The 14,808-nt window shown below is 56.6% G+C and overlaps 2 protein-coding genes across 8 annotated transcripts; one reads left to right on the forward strand and one right to left on the reverse strand.

The window, feature by feature from the left end:
* Window positions 1–205: 205 nt before the first annotated feature.
* slc15a2 (solute carrier family 15 member 2) lies at window positions 206–10,224 on the forward strand. Of its 5 annotated transcripts, XM_086147569.1 has the most exons (22): window positions 212–556; window positions 1,010–1,097; window positions 2,727–2,868; window positions 2,971–3,063; window positions 3,139–3,238; window positions 3,562–3,652; window positions 3,732–3,809; window positions 4,623–4,705; window positions 4,782–4,868; window positions 4,958–5,047; window positions 5,321–5,365; window positions 5,499–5,534; window positions 6,364–6,452; window positions 6,736–6,817; window positions 6,897–7,022; window positions 7,102–7,269; window positions 7,503–7,549; window positions 9,219–9,326; window positions 9,414–9,513; window positions 9,630–9,773; window positions 9,856–9,960; window positions 10,051–10,224. In XM_086147569.1, the coding sequence occupies exons 1-22, from the start codon at window positions 461–463 to the stop codon at window positions 10,213–10,215; spliced, it is 2,163 nt and encodes a 720-aa protein (XP_086003695.1). In that variant the 5' UTR covers window positions 212–460; the 3' UTR covers window positions 10,216–10,224. The 5 variants fall into 5 exon arrangements, with proteins under 5 accessions (XP_086003691.1, XP_086003692.1, XP_086003694.1 ...); XM_086147568.1 differs by having other exon boundaries at window positions 209–556; window positions 9,856–10,224; XM_086147567.1 differs by having other exon boundaries at window positions 209–556; window positions 4,623–5,047.
* Window positions 10,225–10,419: 195 nt separating this feature from the next.
* hspbap1 (hspb associated protein 1) lies at window positions 10,420–14,752 on the reverse strand. Of its 3 annotated transcripts, none has more exons than XM_086147572.1 (8): window positions 14,615–14,752; window positions 13,587–13,776; window positions 13,055–13,239; window positions 12,722–12,858; window positions 12,422–12,593; window positions 11,482–11,565; window positions 11,258–11,368; window positions 10,420–11,181 (listed from the first exon to the last, which is right to left on the reverse strand). In XM_086147572.1, exons 2-8 carry the CDS (start codon window positions 13,771–13,773, stop codon window positions 10,597–10,599), a joined length of 1,461 nt encoding a protein of 486 aa, XP_086003698.1. In that variant the 5' UTR covers window positions 13,774–13,776; window positions 14,615–14,752; the 3' UTR covers window positions 10,420–10,596. The 3 variants fall into 3 exon arrangements, with proteins under 3 accessions (XP_086003698.1, XP_086003699.1, XP_086003700.1); XM_086147573.1 differs by lacking the exon at window positions 14,615–14,752 and adding an exon at window positions 14,203–14,536; XM_086147574.1 differs by lacking the exon at window positions 14,615–14,752 and adding an exon at window positions 14,094–14,113.
* Between the last annotated feature and the right edge of the window lie 56 nt (window positions 14,753–14,808).

Raw genomic sequence — 14,808 nt, forward strand, 5'->3', positions numbered from 1 at the left:
CACTTCCTGTTCTTCATGTCACGCCCGCCCCCCCGTGGACGCACGCGGTACCGCACCCTTGTACTTGTCCGATTGATCGGTCGCCCGGAACCCGGGTGTGTAGTAGTTAGTGGTGTTAACCTGTTAACCATGTCGATCGACTTCCTGTGAAGGAAGCTTCCAGGAGCCAATCACAAGCCACCGTTCGACTTCAACGAGCACGCAAGCGAACCTCCACGTCTCACTGCAGAGCACGAAGGCGTGCGTGCATGCGCGTGCGCGTGGATTTTCCACGGTGTCGTCCCGCTCTCCTCCCGGTGTGAGCGCGCGCGTCCCGGGTTCTCCTTCCGGCGCGCACGTGGGCGGGCCCGCCGGAGGTGGAGGTCCTCCAGCCCCCAGAGCGACGACAAGTTTCGTCCACGCAGAAGAACCTCCGCCCTCCCGCACGAGCCATTCCGTGAACGTCCGGTCCCGCGTGAACATGTCCACGGGCGCAGGCGCAGAGGAGGCGGAGCCGGAGGTTCGGACCCGGACCCGCTCGGCTCCGAGACCGAGCACCGGACCGACCGACACCCCGGTAAGAAGCCGCAACCCGACCTCCGGACCCGCGAGGACGCGCTTATTACGCGTTTATTACACTTTCACATCTAATTACACTCATTAGTCGGTAAATAATTGCACGTTTATTAGTTTTCATGCACGATTATTCAGTCATGACGGTTAATACACTTATTAATGGGTTATAACACAGTTATTACAGTGTTATAACATCCGGTAAGACTGTAATTAAACTGTTATTACACTCATTACTCAGCAAGTTATCACACTTTTATTAGTTTTACTGATTCATGTCTCGCCGGATGATTTCCTGCAGTCGGACACACTTGTAGCCGGACTCCTGCAGGTCCACTGAGGTCCACCACCTGTAGTAGTGTGTGTGTGTGTGTGTGTGTGTGTGTGTGTGTGTGTGTGTGTGTGTGTGTGTGTGTGTGTGTGTGTGTGTGTCTGATCTTGGGCTCTTTGCTTCCAGAAGCTCTGCGGCACCAACTACCCCGCCAGCATCTGCTTCATCGTGGTCAACGAGTTCTGCGAGCGCTTCTCCTACTATGGCATGAAAGGTGGGTCGGCGCCGGGTCGCCATGGAAACGCAGGAAGGATCAGCCAATTATTCTGATGTTCGTGTTCTCACAATCCAATGATCGCTCGCCGCACGGGCGGAACAGGGTTCACCTGATCCGAACCGTCCCGTGATCGCCCCGATCCGGACGATCGATCGATGAGCCGGAGTCATGTGACCTCGCTGACGGTCACATGACTCCGCAGGTGGAGGAGGAAGTCACCGGAGGGAAACAACAAGAGGGCGGATTCATCGGCCGATCAGATAAGGACAGTTAAGATAAGATAAGATAAGAACAACTTTATTTATCACGAAGGAAATTGTTGTGCCAGAGTTTCAAGTAAAACATAACAATAATAGATAATAGTAGGAAGGAGGGAGAATAAGAAATACAATAAGATATAAAGTGTCAAGGTTAAGGCTATCAAGTGTTTTAAGGTCTTAATACAAAGATTTGAAGATTCCCTTCGGCTGAAGGAAGAGGAATTAAAAAGTCTGATAGCCTCAGGTAGGAAAGACAAGATGCAATAAGGATAAGGGAGGGACAAGGAAGGGAACTGACAGGTAGACAGAATGGAGAGCCGTAAAGAGAGTCATACAAGGTACGAGAAGGTGAGGTGAGGCGAGGTCAAGTCAGCCGAGTCACGTGAAGGAACGTCGGAGAAGATGAGGTGAGGGAATGAGGGTTGAGCACAAGGAAGGTACGACCCAAAGTCAAGTGGAGAAGAGTTAAGTAGAGTAAGACAAGCTGAGGTCAAGAAAGGTCAACTCGGGGTTACCAAAATAAAGTCAAGTGGAGAAGAGTTAAGTAGAGTAAGACAAGCTGAGGTCAAGAAAGGTCAACTCGGGGTTACCAAAATAAAGTCAAGTGGAGAAGAGTTAAGTAGAGTAAGACAAGCTGAGGTCAAGAAAGGTCAACTCGGGGTTACCAAAATAAAGTCAAGTGGAGAAGAGTTAAGTAGAGTAAGACAAGCTAAGGTAATATTGGTTAAGGTAAGGCCAAGAAAGGTCAATTCAGGGTTACCAAAGTCAAGTGGAGAAGAGTTAAGTACCTCAGATGAAGTAAGGTCTTGTGGGTTAACAGAAGGTGAGGGAAGATCAAGTGAGGCATCACATGGAAAGTAAACTAGAGGAACGTACACTAAGATGAGGAACAGAATGAGGATTAAGGTAAGGGTGAAGAAGAGGAACCTGCAGCGGAGCTCCTCCAAACATGTACGGACAACAATGTGACTCAGAGGTGTTTTTGTGTACTTGCACTTCTATGAGTGTTTTTTGTTAAACAGTAGTTTTAGTTACTTCCCTTTCCCTCTGGAGTACTTTCAGTCAGTCACTACAGAACCAGAGAAGAAGCTCCTGATTATCATCTGCACTAAATACATCAAACGTATGAAGTACATGAAGTACATTTAGTGTGGGAAACACATTAGATACTGCATCATGGATTTATAGCCCCAAGGTACACCAATTGCATGTAGTACATAGAATGCGCAAGATGCACTCCACCCCTAAAGTCCATAAGCCGCACGAGGAACCGGAAAGAGTACTTGCTACTTGGCCGAAAGTAGGTCAAAGACCTCGTGATGCCAGTTGGAGTAGAAGTACTCAGAGTACTGCTGTCGTCCTCCAGCTGTGCTGACGCTGTACTTCCTCACGTACCTGCACTGGGACCAGGACTTGTCCACCGCCGTCTACCACGCCTTCAGCAGCCTCTGCTACTTCACCCCCATCCTGGGGGCGCTCATCGCCGACTCATGGCTGGGAAAGTTCAAGTGAGCCCCCCGACCCCCTCGACCCTCCGCCCGGTGGTCTACAGGTGTGCCCCCCTGGGAAGAGGTACTTTTCTAAGCCTCTCCCGCTTTCCTGCCGAACAGAACCATCGTCTACCTGTCCATCGTCTACGTAATCGGACACTTGGTGAAGTCGGTCGGGGCCATTCCTACTGTGGGCAACAGTGACGTGCACGTGTAAGCGACTCAGCCAAAGTGGTCCAGGTTCACGTCCTACTCCGGATCCGCTAACAGGTGGGTTGGGTTCTGCAGAGTCCTGTCCATGGTGGGTCTGGTCCTCATCGCTCTCGGCACCGGAGGGATCAAACCCTGCGTTGCCGCCTTCGGAGGAGACCAGTTCGACGAGCAGAATGTGAGAACCTTGTTTTTCTCCGTCAGACAAAGGAGAAAGTGCTCTGGTACCTTACGCCAGAAAATCCAGTTAAGATACTCTATTCATTTACCAAAGTACACAAAGAGAAGTATCATCAGTACTGAAAGAGTCCAAAGTACTCAGCCATTATGCAGATGATACCGTGCTTTACTGAAGTCTTGTTTTTATGAATGAGGATCTTCATGCTCCACCGGTTGTGTGAAACCCTGGTGGAACCCTGGTGGAACCCAAGGTCCACGTTCCTCAGCAGAGTCTGTAACTAACAGCCGGCTGGGGTTGTTCTGCGCTCTGTCCTGCTCCAGATCCAGGAGAGGCAGAAGTTCTTCTCCATCTTCTACATATCCATCAATGCGGGGAGCTTGCTGTCCACCGTCATCACACCTGTCCTGAGAGGTGAGACTCCGCCTCCTCCTCCTCTGAGGCCAATCACGTATCACACAGCCACGATCTCACTCCTGATTGGCTCTCGCAGGCGACGTTCAGTGTTTCGGCGCTGACTGTTACGCCCTGGCCTTCGGTGTCCCTGCCGCTCTGATGGTTGTGGCTCTAGGTGGGTGTGTGCGCACACACACACACACACACACACACACACACACACACACACACACACACACACACTCCCGGAGATCCTGGTTTGGTCCCATCTGGTGATGGGAAGTTCTGCATGTTCTGAGGACGAGTTTCCTTTGAGGTCTCCCAGGAAACCAGGAGGGTGAAGGACTTCTGCAATTCTTGTCCAAATGTTGGCACATGGACTTGAGTTTCTTCACTTGAAGATGTTTCGCCCCTCGTCCGAGAGGCCTCCTCAGAACTGAACCAGTGACCCCCCCGCCCTCGAGGACCCCCTTACTTCCCATCCCAAAGGAGCCTCTTGAACGAGGGGTGAAACATCTTCAAGTGAAGAAATACAAGTCCAGTTGCCAAGACAAGCATCGACTTCTGCAAAGTTGTGCGTTTGACATTTCCTTGCACTGCACTTGTACTCCAAGTTCTTATGAGGGCAGTATTCACAGTTTATCCCAGTAACTGAACCTTCCAAATGAACCCAGTGTTTCTGTGACTCTGCCCCCCCACTTCCAGTCCCCCCACGGCAACCGGTAACCACGGTGACGCCCTCTGGCCCACTGACTGCTTGTTTGTCCGGGAAGGTCCAGGTTTTCCATGGCGATCGAGGCTTCGTCAGCCTGTTGTCCCGGTCGTCCCCCTCCCTGCTCCCCCTTAACTCGCCCCTGGAGACCCCAACCCCCTTCGCCACTTCATGCATGACCTGCCGATCAGCTGTGACAACAAACGGGGCGACCCAGTTTGGGGGGAGGGGACAGGAAAGAGTCATGGAACAAGTGTGTGTGTGTTGGGGTTCCAGTGGTCTTCATGGCGGGCAGCAGCTTGTACCGGAGGACCCCCCCACAGGGCAACATCCTGCTGGAAGTGTGTAACTGCATCGGGGTGAGTGGCGTGGGGGGCGGAGCTTGGGGGTCCCTAGACCCCGCCCCCTTCTCTGAGTGTCTGCTTCCGTTTGCAGTTCGCCATCAGGAACCGCTGGAGAAGGAGGAGGAGCGGCGAAGGGGCGAGGAAGCACTGGCTGGACTGGGCGCAGGAGAAGTACCCGGTACACCTCGGAGCATCCAGGCCCGATCCTGGGGAACCCCTTCTTTGGAGGTTCCTTGTTCTCTGAGGAACCTCCGTCTGTATCCACAGAGGCGTCTGATCCAGGAGGTGAAGATGGTTCTGCGGGTTCTGGTTCTCTACATCCCCCTCCCCATGTTCTGGGCTCTGTTTGACCAGCAGGTACGCGAAGGCCGAAGGTCCTTCAAGGTCCTTCACGGTATTCAGTTGTGAGCTATAGAACATCCCATAATGTCAGTCATGTTCGGTCGCGTTCAATCTCGGCCGGTCTGTCCAGTTCGTCCCGTTCTTCTTGTTCCGTTCCGGATGCTCATGGTTCCACTCTGCCCTCCAAGTATTTGCCAACTCAAACTACCTCTTGGCATCTTCTTGGCAAACCGCAGAACCGCAGAACCTTCCCGGTTCCGTGTGGATGACGTGTGTGTGTCTTCGCAGGGTTCCAGGTGGACGCTGCAGGCCACCAGGATGAACATGGCCTTCGTAAGAACCGCCCCGTGGAACCTGTGGGTTCCAGATGGAACCTCAGGATGGGTTCCGCTGGATCTCCATTCCGGTTCCACCCCATGTTTTCACTGCGTGGTTCCTCTGAGTAACCGGGTCCGTGTCTCCACAGGGGGACTGGTTCTCCGTCAAGCCCGACCAGATGCAGGTTGGTAGCAGAACGTGGTTCCGGTTCCGTCACACATGAAGGGCGTCCTGGGGGGGCGGAGCCTCTTCTCGGTCCCCAGACCAAAAGCGGGCCGAGACCGGTTCTTGTCTTTGTCAGCGGTCATGAAAGAGCCGGTTCTAGACAGAACCGAACCGGTACCGGGCCTCGACTCGGCCCCGGTGTCAGGATAGAGCCGGTTCTAGAAGGTAACCGAACGGGACCAGGACCGTTCTTGGTTTGAGAAGAAAAGGGAACCAGTAGTGGGCCTTGTCTGGGTTCTGGAGTTTGAAAGAGCCGGTTCCACAAGAGCACTGAACCAAGACCGTGGCCTCTTCTCGGTTCTAGAACAAAACGGAACCAGGACCAGTTCTTGTCTCGGTCCGGTAGAGAACGGAACCGGACCCGGGCCCGCCTGCAGTCTGGAACGAGCCGGTTCTGGAACGAAATGGCACCGGGACGGCACCTTTCTCTTTTCTGTATTTGTTAAAGAGCTGGTTCTAGAACCGAACCGGGACCGGGCCGGGCCTCGCCTCGGTTCCGTAGTCTCGTTCTTGAAGTGAACCGAACCAGGACCGGATCCGACGCAGAAGCCGGTCCACAAGTAAAAGCAGAGGCCCCGAGAACCCAGGTGGATCTGAACCAGGGCCAGATTCTGGGGTTCTAGTCCACGTCGGTCTGGGCTGAGGTTGGCGCTCCGGCCGACCTCGGGTTCTGCTCCGGTTCCGCAGACCTTCCTTATCAGCTGATGTTTCTCCTTGCTGGACCTGCACCTTTGTGTCTCCACTGGAGGTGCAGATCTTTCTGGAGCTCTTTTATTTGCCCCCTGCAGATGCTGAACGCCCTGCTGATCCTGGTCTTCGTCCCCATCTTCGACCTGATCATCTACCCTCTGGTGGGCCTCTGCAGGATCAGGGTCACGTGAGTTCCCTCCCGCCGCCGGGTCACATGACCTCCGAGGAGGCGGACGTGGTTCCTCTCCATCCGGTGACCTTCTGAGACCTTCTGGCGTCGCTTCTCGAGCGCCTACTTTCCAGAGCGCCGTCTCACAGGAGCCACATCCTCGCACCTCCTGATCTCCGTCCGCACGTGGTGGAGGAGCTCGTGGCTCCTGGCGGGAGATCCGGGTCCACCGAGGTCCATCCGGGGAGGCCAGATGGTCGGGTTCTGGCGGCGACCTCTAACCGGACCTGTGACCCCGCAGGCCGCTGAGGAAGATGGCCGCCGGGATGGTCTGCGCCGCGCTGGCCTTCACCGCCGCCGCGCTGGTGGAGATCAACGTGGTGGTGCGTTCGAAGACGCCGGGACGAACGAGTTCTCGGAGCGCGGCAGGTTCTCGCTGACCTCCTTCTTCTGTCGGAGCAGAAGACGGTGGTGGAACCTGCTCCGGAGAGCAGGTGCCTCCTGCAGGTCTTCAGCCTGGTGGACGGAGAAGTCCAGCTGAAGATCCCCAACAGCAGCCTGTTCCCTGAACCCCTCCAGACCCTGCAGGTGTGTGTGTGTGAGAGAGAGAGAGTGTGTGTGTGTGTGTGTGTGTGTGTGTGTTCTAACCCCGGTGCTGCCCCTCCAGGACCCCCCCCAGTATGAGACCCTGGACCTGGGCGGCTCCAGCCTGGACCTTCTGCTCTCCATCTCCTCCAACGGGACCTCCAGCTCCTGCAGCCTGAAGCTCCTCCAGCAGGAGGCCTACAGCCTCTTCCTGCACGGCCGGGGGGGGCAGGAGGTCCTCTGCACGCTGGTGAGCACACACACACACACACACACACACACACACACACACACACACACACACACACACACACACTCACTCAGACACACTCACTCAGACACACACACATACCCTTTGTGATTTATGTTCTCATTTCTTGTAGAGAAAAGTAACCGTGTGTGTGTGTGTGTGTGTGTGTGTGTGTGTGTGTGTGTGTGTGTGTGTGTGTGTGTGTGTGTGTGTGTGTGTGTGTGTGTGTCCAGGCTCAGGACTCGGTCCAGAAGGTGGACGATGGCAGCCCCGTCCTCAGGTGAACCAGACCGACGGCGTCGGTGGAAAGTGTGTTTGCAGAACATCTGGCTCACATCTGCATCAGTTCCATCGTCAACGAAACACACAGAAGATCCCGATCATCAGACCCGATACATGGAGATATTGATCGATCCAGAGTCAATATAGCGATCGGTTTCTGAATGTGACAGGTTGGGTTGTGAGGCCTGCGGCGCCACCTAGAGGGCATTTCATTTATTTTTATTTCTCATTATTTCACCAGGAAAGTCCCATGAGATTAAAACCCTCTTTCAGGGTGACCAGCAGAGTGTGTGTGTTCTCAGGTGATTTTGCCAGAGTGTGTGTGGGAGGGAGAGTGTGAGTGTGATTGTAGATGATGTATTGATGATGTGTGATTGACTATCCAAGCGAGCAGGCTGTTATTGATGAGGTCAGATGCCTTCAGATGCCTTCAGTCATGGCTGTGTGGAGCTGAAGGAGGGTTTTGTGTCTCACATTGGATTGTTTTAGATGTTTAAGGAAAAACAGTCTGTGAACTTCCTGCGAGTGCCGTTTGCATCTTGGTGTGTTACTGGTGTGTGTCCCAAGAGTGTGTGATGGCTGCAGGACCAGAGTTGATGGAGATGGGTGTTTTGGGTGGGTGAGCGGAGAAATCCATGCTGGGTTCTTTGTTTCTGAAGCGTTTAGCTGCAGGTTGATGTTCTGGCAGAACATCTGGCACCTGCTCTCCAAAGGGTTTCTCGCTGTCGGTGACCAGTCCAGGTATTGTGGTGTCGTCTGCACATCTGAGGATGATGCTGAACTGTGTGAGGATGTGAGTGTGTTTGAGTACAACCATAGGACACGCCGGTGCTGAGGGTCAGAGGTCGGGATGAGCCGCCATTCATCCTGACCTTGGTGTCCTTCCTGAGAAGAAGCTCCTGGTCCAGTGACATGAAGAGGTGCCAATGTCCACGTCCATGAGTTTGTTGAGGAGATGGTCAGGGTCGCTGGTGTTAAAAGCAGAACTGAAATCCGTGACCAGCACCTGGGCGCTGGTGCAGGGGGTTCAAGATGGTGGAGAACCTGTGGAGATCCAAAGTGACTGCATCCTCCTCAGACCTGTTGGATGCCAGCTGGAGGTTGTCCATGAGGGGTGTGCTGAGTTCTTCCAGGTGTGAGAAGAATCCCTTCAGATGATGATGGAGTCTTTGAAACATCTGGGAACTGTGCCCTGACTGATGTTCGTGAAGATTGGGCCTCGCTGGTGTGCACAGTGTTTCAGGACCAGCAGCTTCCCCTCCTTGGTCCTCAGGAGCTATGTTCTCACCTTCTCCTGGATGGTAGGAGGAGGTGTTGGAGGGCCAGCAGAGGGAGAAGATGGGAGAAGATGGGAGTGTGAAGCTGTTGAAACCTCCCAAACCAGGAGAGGTGAGGCTGCAGGTGGGCAGTCTGCTCTCCTGCGTGGTGGAGATACCAGGACGTTCAGGTTCTAGAAGTGCTCCAGGGCAGAGGAGGTTCCACCAGACACCTCTGGACTTCCTGTCTTCTCCCCGTCGACGTGTCACTTCCTGTGACGGACGGCTCCTCTTCTCTCTGGCCAATCAGAGAAGACGCAGGAAGCTGGACACCTGTCAGGTGTTGAATGGAGATGCTAAGCTAAACCCAGCCAGAAGGTCACCTTCCTGTCCTCTCTCTGGTCCCACCAGGTTCTTCAACGGGCTTCCAGAAGCTGTAAACCTCACCGTCGGAGGCCAGATGTTCCACGCCGCCTCCAACTTCAGCGTGTCGCAGAACGCCGCCGTCCCTCAGGGAGGGTGAGTCCTCCTGGTTCTCCAGCTGGATGAAGACCAACACCGGGTTCTGTGAGCGCAGGTTCTCCTCACACTTCGGTTCTCCGTCAGATACCCGGCTGTGAGCTGCAGCCTCCAGACCAGGACCTGCCCAGACCTGGACCTGGGACTGCTGGACTTCGGAGCTTCGTACACCGTCATCCTCACCGAGGTCTGGAGGAACTTCTGCTGGAGCTTCTGTTTCCACTGGCTGACCCTCCTGAACCCGTGTGTGTGTGTGTGTGTGTGTGTGTGTGTGTGTGTGTGTGTGTGTGTGTGTGTGTTCAGGACCAAGGAAACATGGTGGTGCACAAGATGGAGGACGTGAAGGCCAACAATGTTCACATCGCCTGGCAGATCCCACAGTACGTCCTCATGACCGCGGGCGAGGTCATGTTCTCCATCACTGGGCTGGAGTTCTCCTACTCTCAGGTGCGACACACACACACACACACACACACACACACACACACACACACACACACACACCCCAGCTGACCCGGTGCCCCTGCAGGCCCCCCCCAACATGAAGTCGGTGCTGCAGGCCGGCTGGCTCCTCACCGTGGCCTTCGGGAACGTGGTGGTGCTGATCGTGGCCGAGGGCGCCGGGCTGGAGCAGGTAGGTTCTCCAGGGTTCTGGTGCAGGTTCTCCAGGGTCGGGGTGCAGGTTCTCCGGAGGAGGAGGTCTGATCCTGGTCCGTCTGCTCAGTGGAAGGAGTTCCTGGTGTTCGCCGGCCTCCTGCTGGCCGTCTCCGTCATCTTCTCCGTCATGGCCCACTTCTACGTCTACGTCCAGCCGTGGGGCCTCCAAGGGGACCAGAAGGATGAAGACCTGGAGGTCCTCAAGAAGATCAGCTTGAGCACCCCGCTGTGATGGTCCAGAAGCTCCGCTCGAACCGTCCCGCGTTTACCCACGTCTGATAATTAGCATCAACCTTCTGATGAGACGGTCTGCTGGACCTCCTGGGATTTTATTGGTCTCGCATCGTGTTTCCGTGGCGACGGCGCTCGCCGACACGAGATGTTCGATGGCCTCCAGAAGCTGGAGACTCGTCCTCGGCCAAGACCTCACACCTGATGATTCGAAGTGTTTTAATGAGAAGAAGCGTCTGCGGGCGGAGATGATTTGAGAAGAAGCCACAGAAGGTGTCCGTCCTCTGCGGGCGCAGAAGGTTCCTCATGACGTGTAGAACCTCCGAGCTTCACCATGCAAACGCTGTGAATAAACACCTGGCCGGACCTCGGCGCCAGAAGGTCACGTGTCTTCTTCTTCTCCAGGGGTCGGCCCTCCATGATCTCGATAAGCCGGTCCTTCAGGAAGAGGAAGCTCCTCACGCTTCCTGGACCTGCTCCTCCCCGGCTCTGGTCCTGGAGCCCTCCGGAGCTCCAGCAGGAGCCTGGAGACCTGAGCCACCACGCTGGGATGGACCAGGCACTCTAACAGCTCATTGGTTGTTACCGTGGACACCACCGGGTGTGTGTCCACGTGGTGTGTGTCCACGTGGTGTGTGTCCACGTGGTGTGTGTCCACATGGTGTGTGTCCTCGTGGTGTGTGTCCCCGGGGTGTGTGTCTTCAGGGAGTGTGTCGCCGCAGTCACATGGTCCCAGGTGGACCGTGGAGGTCCCTGCAGGTCCACCCTGGACCTCCTGGACCTCCTGGACCTCCTGACAGGCCACAGGCAGGAGGTCGGGCCCGAAGCGAAGGCTCCTCCTGATTCGTCCTCGGCCGTCCCTCTTGGCCGGGAGGCGGTCCCTCCGCTTAGCTCCGCCCCCTCGCAGACAAGCCCCCAGCGCCAGGGACAGGAGGTGCAGGTTCTCGTCGTGGGAGGAGGGCCCGACCTGCAGACCCGGGTAGGACTTTGAGACCTCCGGATGTGTGTGTGGTCGCCATGGAGACGGGTGTGTGTGCGTTCACCTCGGTGGGGTTCAGCCAGGCGTCGGTGTTGTCCACGCTGGCCGTGGTCTTCAGCGCGCAGACCACGGTCCGGGTCACCGCCTCCTTCAGCCGCTCTGCATCCTCGTCCTCCTGCACACGCACACACACACACACACACACACACACACACACACCTGCTGGAGAAACATTCATTCACACACACACTCTCCGTGTGTGTGTGTGTGTGTGTGCGCTGCCCTCACCAACTCGATCCAGGAGTTGACGCTGACGGTGACGGGGTCCATGGACTCCACGTGGTGCCACCACCTCCGGGGAACCAGCAGGACCTGAGCAGACGGAGAAGGTCCAGAACGTTGCCGTTAACGAACCCGTCAATCCATCGATCGATCGACGCTTCTTCCCGGACCGATTGATCACTATTGACCCGCGACCCCGATGACCCCCGCCGGGACCAGAACCTGAGTGTTCCTCTAAGGGTCAACCCTTTCAAATAAAAGCTTTTGAGGAAGGAGGGCGGCGCTCCATCTGATCTTCTCCAGCAGGTCCTCCTCCTGCTGCTGACAGCAGCCTCCTGCCTGGAGGCCGTGCTGGTCCGTCCTGGATCCACCCGTCTCCATGCCGGACCGCCTCCTGCGGCCGGACGGAACCTGAACCGGGGTGAAGCTCGGGGTTTTAAGCTCCAGATCGGGGTTTGCCGTCCATAGAGGCTCTCCAGCGACCCTGAAGCTCATCAGATGTTCCTCAGGCTCTCTGTGGACCATCTGAAGCGGTTCCAAAGTAAGAGCGTCCTCCATGGGGGGCCGGCGGCACCTGAAGCCACGTGATGCGTTCCAGCCTCAGGGAGACAGTAGAAAGTTCAAATCCATATTCTGAGGAGCATCTGGTCGTGTTAGCAAGGGAGTATGAGGAGGTCGGCGGAGACCTTCACCTTCACCTGCACCTTCACCTAAGATGGTGGAAGGAGACAGGTGGCTGACCTTCGGACTCCAGGGAACAAAGGCTCCGAGGCCTTTGAGGAACTTCCCAGAACATCTGGGTTCAGCTCCACGCCTTCATACCCCCAGCGGACAGAGAACCGCCTCACTCCTAACCTGACATGGACCTTCTGACAAGCAGTCCGTCGCCGCCCACCGTTCAGGATTGGACCACAAGTCCCCATCAATAGCTGGAGAATGTAGTCACCTGACCCGGCTGCAGGGTGACCCTGTGGACCCGGGCCCTCCGGAAGGCGGGGAACCTCTGCAGGTCTGGATGGGTGACGTCCACCCGGCTGAAGACGCTGGACTCCTCGTACGGGATCCTGGTGGGGTACAAGTTCGGGGTGTCGTCTGGAGGGAACAGGTGCCAGCACTTCCTGCGGACAGGAAACATGAACAAGGGACGTCATGCTGACGGTAGCAGCCAAACTGGAACTACAAGTATGGCGCCACGCCGACCCAGAAGGTGTTCTTGTCCTGTGGACCGTCTCCTCGGAGGACTCACCTGCCCTGCACTTGCAGCACCAGGTTGCAGCCGTAGGAGTCCAGGTGGCAGGGGGTGTCGGCCCCAAGGGTCCCGATCCACAGCGTGCTGTCCTTCCCGTCGCGGCCCGGGAACCCGAAATCTGCCCACCTGACGTCCTGGAACAGACGGCGGGTGGCTTTTAAAACAACACGGCCGACAACGGGGGGCGCAAGTGTCCAGAAGTCCGGCGGCGGCGCTCGTTGTCTCCGAGGTTACCGGCCCCGTCGGTCGGTTAGCATCTATTCCCTCTAGCCGGGCGGCGCTCCGACGGGCCGACGCCGTTCTTCAAATGGGCCGAGGTCCGCGAGTTACCTGAAACATGGAGGGCCGGTCTTCAAACAGCATGGCGATGTACTTGTAGTCGGCGTAGGCCCAGAACTGGGAGCGGGGGAAGTCGCAGAACGGACCCACCTCCGACCCGTCCTGGCCTCGGGTCCAGCTGAGGAACTGAACCAGCGTGGCCTGGATGTAGGAGCACTGGGTCTCGAACACGGGCCCTGTGGAGAACCGCGACACCAGAGGGTGGAAGACCTGCCAGAGAAGGTAGTTTGGAGCCCAAACCCGGCGTCCCAGAAGGGGGTCACTGGTGGACCTTCAGTCCAATCAGACGGTCCCCTGAACCCATCCCAGCTGACCCCAGACAGGAGAACATGGTAGAACCCATGGCGAGAACATGCTGGTGGAATAGGGACAACCAGCTGAGAGGCCTTGACCTCCAGTGACCTCCTGCTGGAAGGAGACCCCAGAGTGTCCCTGGTCTCCAGGGAGCTCCAGGGAGCTCCAGGGAGCTCAGATCTCTCAGTGTCCTGAGATGAACGCATGAAGCCACCACCCCTCCTCTTACTCTTGGTCTCCTGCTTCCTCCCGAGTCGGAACCTGACCGGTCTGTCGCCTAGGAGACCGGACAGGTTCTCCGCCGTCCAGCCCAGGACCGGCCAGTCGCCCGTCATGTTCAGGAAGACCGCGGGCTGCCGGAGGTCCTGCACCAACCTCCTGGCCTCCTGGGGACTGAAGGGACGGGTGGAGGCCATGACCTGCCGTCGGCACGGAAGGAGAAGACATGTTAGCAGGTGGAGCAGATCTGGTCATCATGATCTCAGCGGTGAGGAGATCCAGGTCCATCACGGCAGAAGAGCAGGACCAGGTAAAGGTCAGGGGATATCTGCGGAGATGTTTGACCACCGGTGCTTGAGGAGCAGTGATTGACAGCAGCTGCAGGGAGAACCCGAGGAGACCGAACCTCCTGAGGATCAGCCGGAGGAGATCAGGTGGGTCACCTGACCATCAGGCCAACGACTCCCTCCCTGAAACTGAAGTGTGTCTGAGGATTTCCTGTACCACGTGGAGGTACCTTGAGTACTACCAGTACTTCTCCAGTAACGACCTGAGGCTCTTCTCACAGCAGAACTTCAACTGAAGTTCTGGATGCTCAGAGGTGGGTTCCTTCAGGTGGTAGCTACCTGAGGCTTCTTACAGAGAAGGTCCCTCAGGTGGTGGACCTTCAGTGTCTGGGGTGAGGTCACCCCAAGCAGAGGTTTCTCGAAGTGAAGGTTCCTCAAAGGGGTGTTACTTTGGACGGGGTTTATCTTCTCGGTTGGATCTGGGCTCCGAGTCCCAGAAAGACACACCTGGATCCCACCTGCCAATCACGCGACTTCCGCTCTAATCCCGCGACATGTCGCGATGTTTCGCTAAGCCTCGCACAGGTGGTCGCGCCTTCCCTCCTCTCGCGTGATTTCGCCGGTGGTCACGCTCGCTAGTTAGCCTAGCCGTTAGCAACGAGCTAGCAGACGACACGGAGCGAACGGACGCTCGGCTCGGTCGCGGGCGGAAAGGTCGGGGGTTCCACGGAGACCGTGGCGAGAAACTCACCTCTAGCGACACGTGTCGTGGAGTCGAGGCGTGGGCGGAAGTAAACAAAGCTCACATGACACGGCGGCGGTGACGAAGCGACCGAACCGACGCCCGGCGCCGCCTACCGTGAAACTGCGCCATTGGGGCTCCGCGACAACTGGAGCCTCCCGAGCGGGTGAGCCAAAATGGCGGATCAGGAACCGCAGTTACCA

This window comes from Fistularia commersonii, chromosome 6 (assembly GCF_037954325.1).
Source record: "Fistularia commersonii isolate RoL2024-O1a breed Wild chromosome 6, RoL_Fcom_v1.0, whole genome shotgun sequence".
Classification (NCBI taxonomy): domain Eukaryota; kingdom Metazoa; phylum Chordata; class Actinopteri; order Syngnathiformes; family Fistulariidae; genus Fistularia; species Fistularia commersonii.

Excerpts from the sequence above, each read along its gene's own strand:
- hspbap1 (XM_086147572.1), bottom strand. The coding sequence starts at position 13,773 with ATGGCCTCCACCCGTCCCTTCAGTCCCCAGGAGGCCAGGAGGTTGGTG. Across the intron at positions 11,369-11,481 it reads TCAACTCCTGGATCGAGTTG|GAGGACGAGGATGCAGAGCG; the intron begins GTGAGGGCAGCG and ends GTGCGTGTGCAG. Across the intron at positions 11,182-11,257 it reads CCTGGCTGAACCCCACCGAG|GTCGGGCCCTCCTCCCACGA; the intron begins GTGAACGCACAC and ends CCGGGTCTGCAG.
- slc15a2 (XM_086147565.1), top strand. The coding sequence starts at position 461 with ATGTCCACGGGCGCAGGCGCAGAGGAGGCGGAGCCGGAGGTTCGGACC. Across the intron at positions 1,098-2,726 it reads CTCCTACTATGGCATGAAAG|CTGTGCTGACGCTGTACTTC; the intron begins GTGGGTCGGCGC and ends GTCGTCCTCCAG. Across the intron at positions 3,810-4,622 it reads TCTGATGGTTGTGGCTCTAG|TGGTCTTCATGGCGGGCAGC; the intron begins GTGGGTGTGTGC and ends TTGGGGTTCCAG.